Source organism: Elephantulus edwardii, unplaced genomic scaffold (genome assembly GCF_000299155.1).
Source record: "Elephantulus edwardii isolate Elephantulus edwardi_28Jun2011 unplaced genomic scaffold, EleEdw1.0 scaffold00044, whole genome shotgun sequence".
In the NCBI taxonomy this organism is placed as follows: domain Eukaryota; kingdom Metazoa; phylum Chordata; class Mammalia; order Macroscelidea; family Macroscelididae; genus Elephantulus; species Elephantulus edwardii.
The window spans coordinates 11449306-11464571 of NW_006399794.1; the positions used below are offsets into that span (position 1 = coordinate 11449306).

General features: G+C 36.3%; 1 protein-coding gene and 1 pseudogene across 1 annotated transcript; one reads left to right on the forward strand and one right to left on the reverse strand.

Moving 5' to 3' along the window:
- Positions 1–2286: 2286 nt before the first annotated feature.
- LOC102858587 lies at positions 2287–3223 on the reverse strand (annotated as a pseudogene).
- A 10100-nt stretch (positions 3224–13323) lies between these two features.
- Positions 13324–14259, forward strand: LOC102858992 (olfactory receptor 52E2-like). The gene has a single exon (XM_006885513.1). The coding sequence runs from the start codon at positions 13324–13326 to the stop codon at positions 14257–14259; it is 936 nt and encodes a 311-aa protein (XP_006885575.1).
- The last annotated feature ends 1007 nt before the right edge of the window (positions 14260–15266 follow it).

Below are 15266 nucleotides of genomic sequence, written 5' to 3' on the forward strand. Positions count from 1 at the left end.
TCAGAAACACAATTTGGACACAGAAAGTTAGGAAGATGAATATATCAAAGTGCAGAAATTATCAAACAATATTAATATCACATAGCAAACAACTGGAGCAACATATCAACAGAGAACTGCCAGATGTTCAGGCTGAATTTAGAGGAGGCTCTGGTACTAGGGATATTATAGCTAATGTTAGATGGATCTTGGAAGAAAGCAGAGAGTACCAGAGGAATGTTTATCAGTATTTTATTGACTATGCAAAGGGTTTTGACTGTGTGGATCACAACAAACTGTGGCTGACTGAGAAGAATGGGAATCCCAGAACAGTTGATTGTGCTTATGTGAAACCTATATTTGAACCAAAAGGCAGTCGTCAGAACAGAGCATAGAAACACTGCATGGTTCAAAATCAGGAAGGATGTCCACCAGGGATGGATTATGTCTCCATGCCTTTTCAATCTGTATGCAGAACAGATTATCTGGAACGCTGGGCTGCACAAGGAGGAATGTGGCATCAGGACTAGCGGAAGATTCATCAACAACATGCTTTATGCTGATGACACAGCCCTGCTTGCTGAAACTCAGGAGGACCTGAAGTACTTCCTGCAGAAGGTCAAGGACTGCAGCCTTCAATAGACATTGAAGCTCAACATCAAGAAAACAATATTTTCACCACTGGGCCAACTGGCAGCATCATTATGGATGGTGAAGAAATTGAGATTGTGAACAGTTTTCATTTGCTTGGTCCCACAATTAACACTCTTGGTACCATCAGCCAGAAAATTCAAGAGACAAATTGCATTGGAAAAGTTAGTGGTCAGGGATCTTTCCAAAGTACTGAAGAGCAATGATGTAAGGCTTGAGACTAAGGTGCGCCTGATCCAGGTCCGAGTCTTCGCAATTGCATGCTATGTGTCAGAAAGCTTGACAGTGACTAGGGATAATAGAAAAAGAAGTGATGCCTTTGAGCTGTAGTGCTGGAGAAGAGTGTTGAATTAACCATGGACTGCTAGGAGAATAAACAGGTTCATCCTGGAGAGGCTGCTTCTTGGAGTCAAGGATTGTGAAGCTTTGTCTGACATACTTTGGGCATGTTGCCAGGAGGAACCAGTCCTTTGAGAGGGACATCATGTTTGGGAGGGTGGAGGGATAGCACAAGAAAAGAAGACCTTTGATGAGATGGATCAATTCAGTGATTGGGGTAATGGGAGTAGGTGTGTCAGAGACAGTGAGGTTGGCACAGGATAGAGCAGGGTTTAGGGCTCTTCACATAGGGTCACAATGAGTCGCAAGCAACTTGACGGCACATAACAACAACAAACAACAATTGACATGATATAAAATCATGATCATAACTTTCCTCACATTTTAAAAATTAGATAAATTGTGGAAGTATTTATATACAGATATAAACTTTAAAGATTGAAGAGTAGAGCTAAAACATATATATGGGAATTATAAATGCAGCTTACTACACAGATTTGGAAAAATTAACATTTATTTTAAAATTTCATTGAATATCATTTGGAACACAATAAAACATTTTTTAAAAGTCTTAAATTGTGTGATTAGAATTTAAAGTATCATAAATTTTAAAAACCTGATATAGTAATATAATTCCTTTGATATGATGGGATTATTGGTGTTTTTAACATAGAAATAAATTAAATCAAAGAGGGAAGTGTGAAGTAAAGAGAAAGATATAGGAGAATTGGATTAAGAAGGTGAGAGAAATGTGTAAGTATTTATTGGGATTAAAGTGTCTAGTGCATAAAAAATATAAAAAACTCTATAAACTCAAAATATATAGGCATCTGTGATCACTATGTATATTTAAGATCTCTATTGGGCTATTATGTCCTATATAACTGGATATTTAACATTATGCTGTAGTTCTTTGAAAGAAAAGTTGTTATTCAATGGATCCTAACCTATTAACTCTCAAATCATTTTTGCCCTGTTGCAGCCAACTCACAATAGACCTTTCAGTGGTCTTCTCACCCCCAAGGCTATAAGTTTCGTGTGAGATGATTACCCCTCATTCACTCACAAGAGAACATATTGGATTCAAATTGCGAGAGAGGTGCTGACTTTGGGTTAGCCCTGTAGCTTCCTTTGGACTACACCACTAGAGCTCACTTTCCAGTCCAAAATAATCATAAAATTCATTAAATATTAACAGAAGTGAGTCAAAATAAATAAGCTTTGGGCCAAATAAAATTAACCTAGTAATAGGAGAAGATCTTTTACTTCCCAAAATTTCCATCTCATATGTATTTAGGTATACATCTATTACACTCTTTATTTCTGCAATAATATTTTCTTTACACGATCATAGATCTGCTTGGTTCTTACTCCATAGATAACAGGGTTGAGCATCGGTGGCACTATAACATAGAGATTGGCCAGAAGTATGTGGATATACCGGGGGACATTCCGGCCAAAGCGATGTGTCATAAAAGAAAAGAGGGCTTGGCGTATAGAAGGCAAGAATTACACAAACATGTGAACCACACGTGCTGAGAGACTTGATCCTGGCTTCACGAGAAGGGAGACGGAAAACAGCACGAAGTATCTGGACATAAGAAACAGCAATGGCTATTATATCAAACACTAGGATAGAAATAGCACCCAAACCATATATAATATTGACCTTGATACTGGCACAAGATAAACGAGCAAGACCCATGTGTTCACAATATGTATGTGGGATAACATGATTTCCACAGAAAGGTAATCTCAGTATAAGAAACACAAATGGAATAACAGACAGAAATGATCTCACTAAGACTCCAAGACATATAATAGAAACTACCTTGTTAGTGAGGATGGTGCTATATCGAAGGGGATTGCAGATGGCCACATAGCGATCATAAGCCATGGCCAAGAGGACTGCTGATTCCATGCCAGTGAAGTTGTGAATGAAAAACATCTGGGTAACGCAGGCACCAAAGACTATCTCTCCAAGGTTGAACCAGAAAATACCAAGCATCTTAGGAATGGTAGCTGTGGAGAGACCCAAGTCAATGGAGGCCAACATGGCCAGAAAGTAGAACATGGGCTGGTGCAGACTCCTCTCAGTTTGAATTACATACAGAATGGTGACATTACCTAAGAGTGCTATCAGGTATACAGCGAAAAAGGGAAATCCAATCCAGAGGTGGAGAGTTTCTAGTCCTGGTATTCCCAATAAAAGGAAAGATGGGGGGTGAAATTGAGTGTCATTGGAAAGGAGCATTCTTTTTAGTAATGCATAAATTCATGATTCTTAAGAACATGCACTTGACTATCTTGTAGGACTGTAGGTAGAACCCTGAAGTCTTGAACACCTGAAGAAAAAGAAGAAAATAATGCACATTTGTAAATATTCTAACTCAATTAATTCATACAATTAAGTGTATTACTTGGCACTACTCAACAACAAGAAGTATAATATATTATAAAGAAGAGATAGCTCAATAAGAAGACTCTTGAAGAAGTTATGGAAAATATTAAAAGTTCCAAATACTGATTGATGTTAGTGTCTCTCTCGGTGTATTGCAAAGCTCTCATCACTATAGTATACTAGGAATTTGTCTTAATAACCTCATTAACTATCTTATCACTAATTAATAAAGAAAAATAGTGTTCCATTTTTCTCAGCTTAAATCTCTTCTAGATCCCACACAAAGAAACCTCTATTAGTTTCAGTTGATTGTGTGCTAATACAGGTATTAACACACAGTATTTTTAATCACTAGTCAATGAGCAAACCTAGTCAATAAAATATAAACTAGAATATTAAAAATAAAATTAAAATCTATTATTTTTTCTTTTGATAGCATTGATTTATTTTTATTTAAAAAATAAAGAACTAAAGGTAGAGATATTGGTAATATTCTCAAAAACCACCAAACAAAAACACCTCATTGCCATGGAGATGGAAATTGACTCTCTAGCAGATTTTCACAGGTTGTAAATCATGAGGAAAGAGATTGTATGTATTTCTCCTGCAGAGCCGCTGATGGATGATTGAAACCACCTGCCTTTGCGTTGGCTGTACAATTTCCTACTCACCAGATCACCAGTGCAATATTAGTTACCATTTATCAAAGAAATACCCAATATTTCTAAAAAATTTAGTAGAATCTGTACAAAGGTAATCTCTATATTTCTAAATCTACAGTGAAAGCATATTTTAATACTATTTGACATAGGAGATGGGAAACTTAAATCATTTTGGACACTCAAAATTCTCTAAATGCTTAGAGTGATAGAGATGGCAAAGAAAGTAGGGAAGAATTTGACAAAAATGGAAGCATAGAGAGTAAGCAAAAATCCTTATTCATGTGCCATAGACACAGCTCCTCTCTTCTTACGTATTTACACAGGTGGTTTTCTAAAAAAATCCTTCATGTCATTTTAATTAGGATGTATCTGTATCTTTATTTTAAAGTTGGAGCATTTGATATTTTACAAGTTTAAATCACATGACAAATATGAAGGAAAGACTAGCTGCTTCTTTCCAAATATGAGCATATAATTATTAGAAACAAGCTAAATTTATCCTTTTCAAGGTTACTCAAATGATATTTTTAGTGCTTCATAAGCTTTCATATTTAGTAGGGAGCTCTGTTGTCCTCAAGGGTGAGAAGTTGAGCTGCTAGCCCAAGGCAGGAAGCTGAACACACCAACAGAAGAAAGATGGACAGTCTCCTTTTGTGTGATTTACAGATCATGAAAACCCAGTGAAGGGCTAGGTATGTGTCATTCTCCCTCAATGGCATTTTAAAAATAAATAAATAAAATGAAATTAATAGTAAAAAGATAAATAGCAAGTTACAACTGTCGTCACCCTAGTGGGGGTAAAGTCTCATCACTTCTTGAGTTCATTATAGCACTTAGCTCTTTAGACCATGAGTTTCACAATCAGACTGTGTAAATCTTGATTTACTACATTTTTCTTACCATAGTTAAAGAAAAGTATCAAACATTGTAGTCTAGCTGTGTGAATTTACACAAGTAATTTAACTTGATATTTCTTTATGCGACAATGGGTAACAGAGGAAGTGAAAACAGGATTCACTCACTGAGACAAAATGTTCTATGAATTATTGATGTAAAAGCAACCAGTCTTATTAAATACTATTTTCTGTATTCTTTAGATAGTAAACTCAGAAAGTCACGAACAGCAATGCTTTTCTTCATAAGATTCTGAAGGTAAATAATCAATGTATCTGTTCTTAGTTTTAAAACTGATGGGTTGTTGGTTTGATTTTTTGTTGTGTTTATTGTTTGGGGATTGTATTGTTTGTGGGGGTTTTTTTTAAGTGTCTTGAACAGCAACAACAACAAAACATGTGTTCTCCATCTTTGTTTAGATAGAAAGCTGGCTGATCTTAATTAAATGCACAAGAAATATATTCAGGATCAAATATAAATATTCTTACTAGTGACATTTTCTAAAGCACTTTTACTTTACCCCCTAAACATTATCCTAAATCTATGTTCCCTAAAGCTTATCTCTGTTCTCCTTTCCTTCCGATCTAATGACTCTTTTCTTATCCACCACCTTGACCTAGTTTTACCCTAGTGAGCTGATAGACAGGGAAGACTCACCAGACTGAGCACCAGGGTGCAGTCCTGTCTCGGTTTTGTCTCCTCTTCTCAGTTTTTATAAGGAAAGGAAAATTCCCTTGAGCTTGTTTACAAATGTCACAGACTCTCTAAGGATTCTAGTTTGTAATCTGGCTTTGAGTTAGTGACAGTGTTGTTAGAGAGCCCTGGTTTCTAACAGAAAAGACTTGGTAGAGCAGTGGTTAAATGAAAAATTTTGCAGTTTCAAATCATATATATAAAACTAGCTGTGCTCCACAAGAGAAAAATATAGCCGTTGACCTCCTTAAAGATTAAAAACCTCAAACCAAACAAATTTTCATTCCACTGATTCTGACTCATGGCAATCCTCTCCTAGGTTACTAAGGCTGCTTTTGAGAGAAAACTGCTCATCTTTATCTTGAGGAGTTACTGATTGATTAAACTGCCAATCTTTTGGTTGAATCCATCTATCATGATGTTGTCTATTGGTCCAGTAGTGAGAAATTTTGTTTTCTTGATATTGAGATACAATCTATATTGAAGGTTGTGCTCTTTGATCTGCAGCAAGGGCTTCTAGTGTTCCTTACTTTCAGCAAGCAAGGTTGGTTGTGTCATCTGTGTTAACACAGAATATTGATGTGTCTACCTCCAATCCTGATGCCACACTCTTCTTCATAGAGTCAGTTTATAGAATAATTTGCCAAGTTTATAGATTGAATAGGTAGGCATGGAGAGAAGATATAACCCCGACTCACACTTTTCTTAATTTTTAACCGTGTAGTGTTCCCTTGCTCTGCTCACACAATAGTATTAGTTTGGATTGAGCACAATTAAGTCTTCTAGGTTTCCCATTCTTCTCAATGTTAACTATATTTTGTTATGATCATATAGTCAAATGCTTTTGCATAATCAATAAAGCACAGACAGACATTATTCTGGTATTCTTTACTTTCAGCCAGGATCCAAATGATATTAGCAATGATACTGTTGGTGCTACAGCCTCTTCTAAATCCAGCTTAAATTTCTGGTGGTTCTCTGCCTACAACCTTCAATATAGGCTGCATTTCAACATTAAGAAAAAGGAAAACAAAAGTCCTCATTACTTCCAATGTACTGTTCTAGCCATGTTTGGGTGATCTGCACCATTACTTTGTTTACATGTGATTTGTACCTAAAGTAAGTGTTTTGTAAGAACAAAACACTGCCATTTCCATGGGGGGGGAAAGGGAGAACTAACATAATAGATCTTCAACAAAGTTACTGGTTGATCATCCTAAAAAATGGTTCCATATTTAGGACTCACTGTCAGTCTATGCCGGTGAGAGATTGGGCATTCCACAGTGGCTATAGCCAAGTTAGCCTTAATGAGTGGCAGTCCATGTTTCTGAGTCCACGCATAATTTTCATCCCTACCTTCTTGCCTATTTTGCTCATATGCCCATTGAGTAATGACAAAAGTAGCTGTGAAAAGAGAGTAGCTAGTTTCAATAAAACATATTATTCTACCCACTTGTTAAAATTTTCTTCTTTTGAGGTTATGCATCAGTAAGTATTAATGTGACTTAGTAACTGCAGTCCTTTGCTCATTTAGAAGAGTATTTACGTACTTGTCTCCATACTTCCTTGTAACCAGTTTTCCAATTGTATTCCTTTCATCAGGTCCCTGGCTGTCCAGTCAAACTATTACTCACAGCCCTCAGGTCCCTGGCTATCCAGTCAAACTATTCGTCACAGCCATGAATCTATACACAATCATGCATCTGACCATTCATTTCTCTTCCCAAGAAAAATGGACATCAGGTGCATTGCTTGAAGTTTTGGCCCTTGAGATGCCTTTAACCATTTCTTTAAAATGTGCTGCAGTGGTGCTGCTGTCCACTTCAGAATGGTCCCTGCTTATGGTGCAGAACCATCTACAAACAAGTCACAGGTTTTCTGTTACTCAGTCAGCTGATCACAAGTAACTATCATGACATCATAGATGTCAGGTGGGAGACAGGAAAGAACATGTGGATTTGGGTCACTTCCTCATGTAAGTTACTTGTACCTTCAGGTTCTGTCTGAGCCTGATCTTATATATAAAACTTCTGTTTAATGATGGAATGTTATTAGGAATGTCCAACTTTATGAATCTTTGCATCAGAGAGCACTGAGATTCTAATAAATAATTGAAGTTCATAATGACTTGGTAGCCCATCTCATCTCACTGTTGTCGAGTTCAAGTTGACTTATATTGGGCCCTCCAGTGGCTGAAAATCTCATGGTAGCTTTTTCATCTTTCCCTTGTAAAGCCACTGACAAATTACAATTGGTCATCTTTAGGTTAGCAGTGCAGCTCTCTATGGACTATAATACCAGAGTTTATATTATAATCATGAAGTATAATTTAGCTTGTGAGATATAATTGATATTATTTGATAATTTATGCATTCACTGAAATGGCCATAAATACTAATATTTTCTTCTCAGTTGGCACAAAACTCATTTCCATTGTGTCAGAATTGACTCATAGCTGAACCTCTGGTGAGTTTTCCAAGGCTTTGATTCACATGGGAGGAGACTGATTGCCCAACTTTATCGCACAGAACTCCTGGTGGGTTTGAACTTGTAGAGAATTGTGGCCCTTGGGTTGGTGGTACAACAGTGTATTGACAATGTTACTAGATCTTCCATTTGGCATAGCAAAGTGATTATTCATAGTATTGCTAGTGAAAATAAGGCAAGGGCTTGATGTCCAAGGGCTAGTCTGTCCTTGCAACATGCCCAAAGTATGCCAAATGAAGTTTCAGAATCTTTGCCTCCAAAGAGAAGCCTGGTTTCACCCTCTCCAGGACAAACCAGTTTGTTCTCCTAACAGTCCATGGTATATTCAACATGCTTCTCCAGCACCACAGCTCAAAGGCATCCATTCTCTTTCTATCATCTGTAGTTATTGTCCAGCTTTCATATGCATAGCACACAATTGTGAAGACTATGGCCTTGACAGGCACACCTTAGTCTCTAGCCTGATGTTGTTGCTCTTCTCTCTGACAGCTGACTTTCCCAATGCCATTTGTCTCTTGATTTTCTGGCTGCTGGTACCAAGAGTGTTAACTGTGGAAACAAGCAAATTAAAACTGTTAATAATCTCAATCTCTTCAATCATCCATAATGATTCTGCCAGTTGGCCCAGCGGTGAAAATCTTTGTTTGTTTGTTTGTTTGTTTTTTATATTTAGCTTCAGTCTATATTGAAAGCTGCAGTCCTTGACCTTCTGCAGCAAGAACTTCAGGTCCTCCTCCGTTTCAGCAAGCAGGGTTGTGTTATCTGATAACATAGGTTGTTGATGATTCTCCCTCCAATCCTGATGCCACATTCCTCCTCATACAGCCGAGTGTCCCTGATGATCTAGTCCGCATACAGATTGAAAAGGCCTGGAGACATAATACTTCCCTAGCGGACACCTTTCCCGATTTAGTATCTGATAATAATTAGGGTAATGACTACCACCTGTAAGTAAGCTCTATCTTTTCCTGGGTAGAGCAAATGGTTTTTAATGAATTAATTTTTGTTATTATTGTTACATGTCATCAGATCAAAACCAACTCATAGGTAACCTTCCAGTGTGTTTTCAAAAGTAGTAAATTGCATAGGAGGAGATTGCCCATTTTTCTCCCATAGAGCCTCTGGTGAATTTAAGCCACATGCTTTTTGCTTGGCAGTGCACTTCCTAACCACTTAGCAAATAACTAAATTTGTTAGTTCAAGTCATTCATAGCTCCATGGAAGAAAGACCTGGAAATATGTTTCAATAAAGATTGCAGGCAAGAAAATCATATGTATTGCTTCTACTCTAACAGCTGGGTTACCATGAGTCAGAATCAACTCCATGACAAGGGACCTCAAGAACCTAATCAGAACGGTATCTAAAAGCCTCAAGTTTCTTCTGAGCCTTCCTACCTTTCTTGGTGAATGCCATCCCTCCCAATCAGGATTTATAATGAAAAACATCTATATTTAAAGGAGCTGTCGTTGTTGATGTTATGTGCCATCACATCAAGTGCAACTCCTAGTGACCCTTTGAACAATAGGAATATTTTCCTATCCTGTGCCATCCTTACTATCTCTGATATATTTGAGCCCAATGCTGCGGTCACTGTGTCAATCCATCTTGATGGGGGTTTTATTCTCTTTTACTATCCATCAACATTTCCAAGTAGATATCCCTTTCTAAGGAATAGCTTCTCCTAGCCGCATGTCCAAAGAATGAGAGATGAAGCTTTGACTCCAAGAAGCACTCTGGCTACACCTTCTCCAAGACTTATCCTTTCATTCTTTTGGCAGTCCGTGGGATACTGAGTACTCTTCTCCAACATAACACCTTAAAGCCATCAATGCTTCGTATGTCATTCTTATTTATCATCCAGCTCTCAGATGCTTAGCAAGTGATTGAGAAGACCACCTGAATTGAGTGCACCTTCATATTCAAACTGACATCATTGTTCTTCAGTGTTTTGGAAAAGTCTCTGACAGCAGACTTGTCAAATGCAATATGTCTTCTAATTTCCTGACTACTTGTACCAGGGGTGTTCATTGTAGATCCAAGTAGGATGAAATTATTGACAATTTCATTCTTTTTCTATCTGTCATGACTGCCTATTGGCCCAATGGTAAAGGCCTTTGTTTTCTTGATATTGATGTATAAAATGTATTGAAGGCTATAGTCTTTGATCTTTTTTTTTTTATTTATAAAATTTTCTTTTAATTGTCATTTTAACGCATGTTTACAGAGAAGTTAGACTTTTATTCATTCATTGTTGCAGAGATAGTTAAACTATTTTGTGTAACACGCAGGCCCTTGGCCTTGGCTGGTGCAAAGGAAGCTGAGAAATGAGGCTTCCAGCTGGTGCTTTGGGCCCGCACAACATTGTCTTAGAAAAGGACAGTGTAGTGGAAAATAGCATCTTCTCCCCAGAAAGTGAGGAGAGTTTAGTGTCTTAGTGATCCACAACAGAAATAATCAGGCTTTAATGAACAGAAAATTGTCTCACGGTTCTCTCCCACTCTCCTGGCTTGGAGATCAACGCATAGCTGACCCTTTGTATGGCTTTTTGGGAGGCTGCATAAATATGGGAGCAGATTGCTCATAGTCTTTGATCTTGAGCAGTAAGCTCTTCAGGTTCTCCTCACTTTCAGCAAGCAAGATTGTGCTGTCTGCATAACATGGGTTGTTGATTAATCTTTGATCCTGATACTACATTCTTGTTCCTAGAGTCTGGCTTCACAAATTATTTGCTCAATGTGCAGATTGAATAGGTATGGAGAAAGGATATAACCCTGCCATGCTTCTCAAAGTTAGCCATAGCTTGTTGCTTATGGGAATGTTGTTGTTGCTGTTATGTGCCGTCAAGTCGTTTGTGACTCATAGCGACCCTATGTGCAACAGCCCTAATACGAAACAAAAATCATGAATGAGGATCAATTGTAGTGTTGTTGAGAGTGGTTAATCATACTTGTATCACTTTTTTAGATGCTATGGATACCCCAACATACATTAGGGACAGAACACTACAAAACAGCTGTTGGCTGATAACTCCTTAAAGACTCCTTGTCTCTTACTCAGGGATAGATTAGAAATGAGAATCCTCTGAGACTCTGTGGGGTTTTAAAAACTGGACCCAGGGAATTTTCCTGTGAATATTCCTCTAGGCAAGGAGCAATCCTCTCATAAAGACTGAGGAGTGGATGACAAAACAGAGACAAGACTTAGTCCTGGTGCTCAGTTTGGTGAGTTTTCCCTATCTCTTATCTCAGTGGGTTACTCCTAGACCATGTTGTTGGACAAAGGAAGAGAAGGGAATGAAGAGGAGAGGAGAAAAAGGGCAAACTTTGGGGAAAGAATACTAAGGGTGAAGTTTAGGGACTGAATAAAATCACAATTAGAAGAGGCCCAACACTAGTAAAGTCATTTGGATTTCTGCTTCAATCCATTTGATGCATATCTTAGAAAAAAGTCAGTCTGCCTGATATCTGGAGAATGAAGTGTAACAGTTTCTACGGAACAGAATGTGACATGCTTTAAAGAAATCATCTATTTTAAAAAGAACAACTACTTAAAGGGTTAGACATGCTTATGTATATAAAATGAAGCAAATAGATTTTAATTTAGTTGTGCAGGATCCTGCAGCTGACGTGATTCTTGCTACTCTCCTTTGTTTATGAAGCAAATAGTGCAACTCGATTTCAGTAAAATCAATCTGTGCATCTCCAGCTTCTAAGCATTAGAAAATACTGCCCTGTTATCAAAGAAATTATTGTTTCTAGTTCCATTATCATGGAGACAAATGTACTGATTTTATTGATAAACTTAGAAGTGGAAATAAGAGTAATATTTTTCAAATTTACGTAAAAGGGGAAAAATGGTTTACAGATGTCTGAATTTTACATTTTACTGAATGACAATGCTTTTTTGTTAGACTGGCAAATATACAGTTAAGTTTAATTGATGCTTATTGGAGGTAGGGTTAGGAAATACATTTTAGAAGTGTTTAAATTTTAGTATTACTGTGAAAAAGAGATGGTTTCTGTATTATTTCTGAAAATTACATCTGAATTTGGAATTATTTCAATCAAATGTCATTAAAATACAATGCAATTCTTTGTTTGAAAATAATAGTCAATATTTAAGTAATTATGTTCCAAACAATGGCAGATACAAACATCTCAAACATAAATTACATTATTATGTTTCTGATAAAGATCTCAGAGCACTTTTATTTCTCAAAAATATGTATAATTTAGAAAGATCTGACTTCTGGAATAAAATTTTCAATGTCTTAATTTGTCCTTAGTTTTCTCTGAGCCAGCTCTGATTTATATAGACATTATGTACAGTACAGCACAACATTTCATGGTCTTGGCTCATCATTGATGTGAAAAAAAGTTCATTGTTTTAGCCATTCTGTATATCTTCTAACTTAAAATACTCATCTTAAAGCAATTTGATGACATTGTGCTGTGATACTCAGTTTTTATTGGCTCGTTTTCAGAAGACTTCTTTCTAGTCATCTTTTTTTAAAAGTTGTGAAGAAACTTGTCTACAAATACGTTACTTTGCTTATATTTGAAATATTAATGGCATAGCTTTCAGCATCATAACAGCAAACAGGTCACCATAATACAACAAACTGACACATGGATGGGTAGTAGCATTTTGCAATGACCAAATATTTTTAAATAGACTAATTTTATTTATTTTAATATGCTTTTTGAGCAATTTTCTGCCAAATGTGTTGAGACTTATTTAATATTTTTATTCATTCAACTGGATATAATGGCTACCATAGAGGGATTACAAACGTCAAGTTGTTAAAAGTGAAAATCTTATTTATTTTAAAAAATAAAGATATTAATAATTAGAAAAGTTATTAGGTGAGTATTCAGGGGGGAAAAATCTTTGTATAATAACCATAATAAAGCTATTCTTATACTAACAAAAACTCCAACAAAATTCTAATCAGGGTGCTTGCAAATCTGAGAGTACCATATGGAGGATTTTATTCTAACTTATTGCCTAACTTCCTTTAAAATCTTATCCTTGTGCAGTCCCTTTGGGCTAGTGCTCTACATATAATATATTTCAATAGAATTATCTACAGAACGGAATATTTATGATAATTTTATGATATCTTTATGTCTTATTACTTCAGGATGATGTCTGATACCCTGTCGACTGGGTAGGCACAATTTTCTAAAAAGTGGACTTATGCAGTACCAAATAGAATGCTACCTACCAATGACACTGAATTCCACCCTTCATCCTTCCTACTACTGGGAATCCCAGGAATGGAAACTCTCCACATCTGGATTGGCTTTCCCTTTTGTGTGGTATACCTGATTGCATTCTTAGGGAACTTGACCATCCTGTTTGTGATTCAGACAGAGAGCAGCCTGCACCAGCCCATGTTCTACTTTCTGGCCATGTTGGCCTCCATTGACTTGGGTCTCTCCACAGCTGCCATTCCTAAGATGCTTGGTATCTTCTGGTTCAACCTTAAGGAGATAGTCTTTGATGCCTGCATCACCCAGATGTTTTTTATCCACAACTTCACTGGCATGGAATCAGCAATCCTCTTGGCCATGGCTTATGACCGCTACGTAGCCATCTGCAATCCACTCCGATATAGCACCATCCTCACCAACAAAGTTGTTTCTGTTATTTGTCTTGGAGTCTTAGTGAGATCATTTTTGGCTGTTATTCCTTTTGTGTTTCTCATACTGAGACTGCCCTTCTGTGGGAATCATGTTATCCCTCACACCTACTGTGAACACATGGGGCTTGCTCGCCTGTCTTGTGCCAGTATTAAGGCCAATATTATTTACGGCTTATGTGCCATTAGTAATCTAGTGTTTGACATCATAGCCATTGCCATTTCTTATGTCCAGATACTTCGTGCTGTTTTCCGTCTCCCCTCTCGTGAAGCCAGGGTCAAGTCTCTCAGCACATGTGGTTCACATGTTTTTGTAATTCTTGCCTTCTATACGCCAGCCCTCTTTTCTTTTATGACACATCGCTTTGGCCGGAATGTTCCTCGGTATATCCATATCCTTCTGGCCAATCTTTATGTTATAGTGCCACCAATGCTCAACCCTGTTATCTATGGAGTCAGAACCAAACAGATCTATGATTGTGTGAAGAAAATATTAACGCAAAAATAGGAACTATAGGAAGAGTACAGTCTAATAGGAATAAAATAAAATATTTTTATGAAATTTTATATAAGAATATTTTGTCATAAGAAATATATTCAACGTGTTTTATAATTGTTCCCTCTTTAAGTGTTTAAAAGCACCAATTTCCCCCTATATTTCCAATCAGTTTTTTTTATTGTATTTTCTGGATTTTCTCCTCCTTCCTTAATTCTTTTATGATTTTATTTTACAATTTACTGAGTCTAAAAATTTGAATGCACTGTTACTGCTAGAAAAATTTGTGGTTTATTAACATTTTCCCCAATACAATTAAATTATTTGTTAAGTCTTTAAATATATAACTGCATTATGATTGGCATATAATGGTGACTATTAATTTCCTAATGTTGTGGAATTTACACAGTAGAATTAACACTTTTATAAACATCCATCTTTCTTATTATCTTTTATATATTATCATAATTTAAATTTGTCTTCCTTTACTATGAGCATTGAATTTCTGTTAATGAAATCTGACAATCCAAAAAATTCTGTTCATTTTAATACTTTAAAAAATAATCTACTTAGGCTTATTGAAGATCTTAATCTTTTCTATTTAATGTATTACCTTATATTTATTGCCTGTTAAAAACAAATATCTCCAATAACTTCGACTTTATATACAATTTTTCACTTATATTAGTCATGTAGACCTCCACATAACTCCTCAAAGTCTAACATGTTAGTAGAATTAACTCTTTCTGGTGATAAAACTATCTTAGAACAATTTCAGTTCGCTTACCTATTTTCTGACCTGTAATAATGTCACTATGTTTTACTTCTTATAGAATTCAAGCCCTATACATGTTATAGCTATGGTTTTAAATATTTAATATCTATTTCATGTTTGTATATATTCATTACCTCATTATCACTCATTCCTTTCTGGGATTTGAACTTTACTTTGCAACTGTTTTGCTCATGCCTGAGAAATAAATTTTATGACTCTATTTTATGCAATTATGCTGGTGATA

Bases quoted from the DNA above. Each gene is read 5' to 3' on its own strand.
- LOC102858992 (XM_006885513.1), top strand. From the start codon at position 13,324: ATGCTACCTACCAATGACACTGAATTCCACCCTTCATCCTTCCTACTA.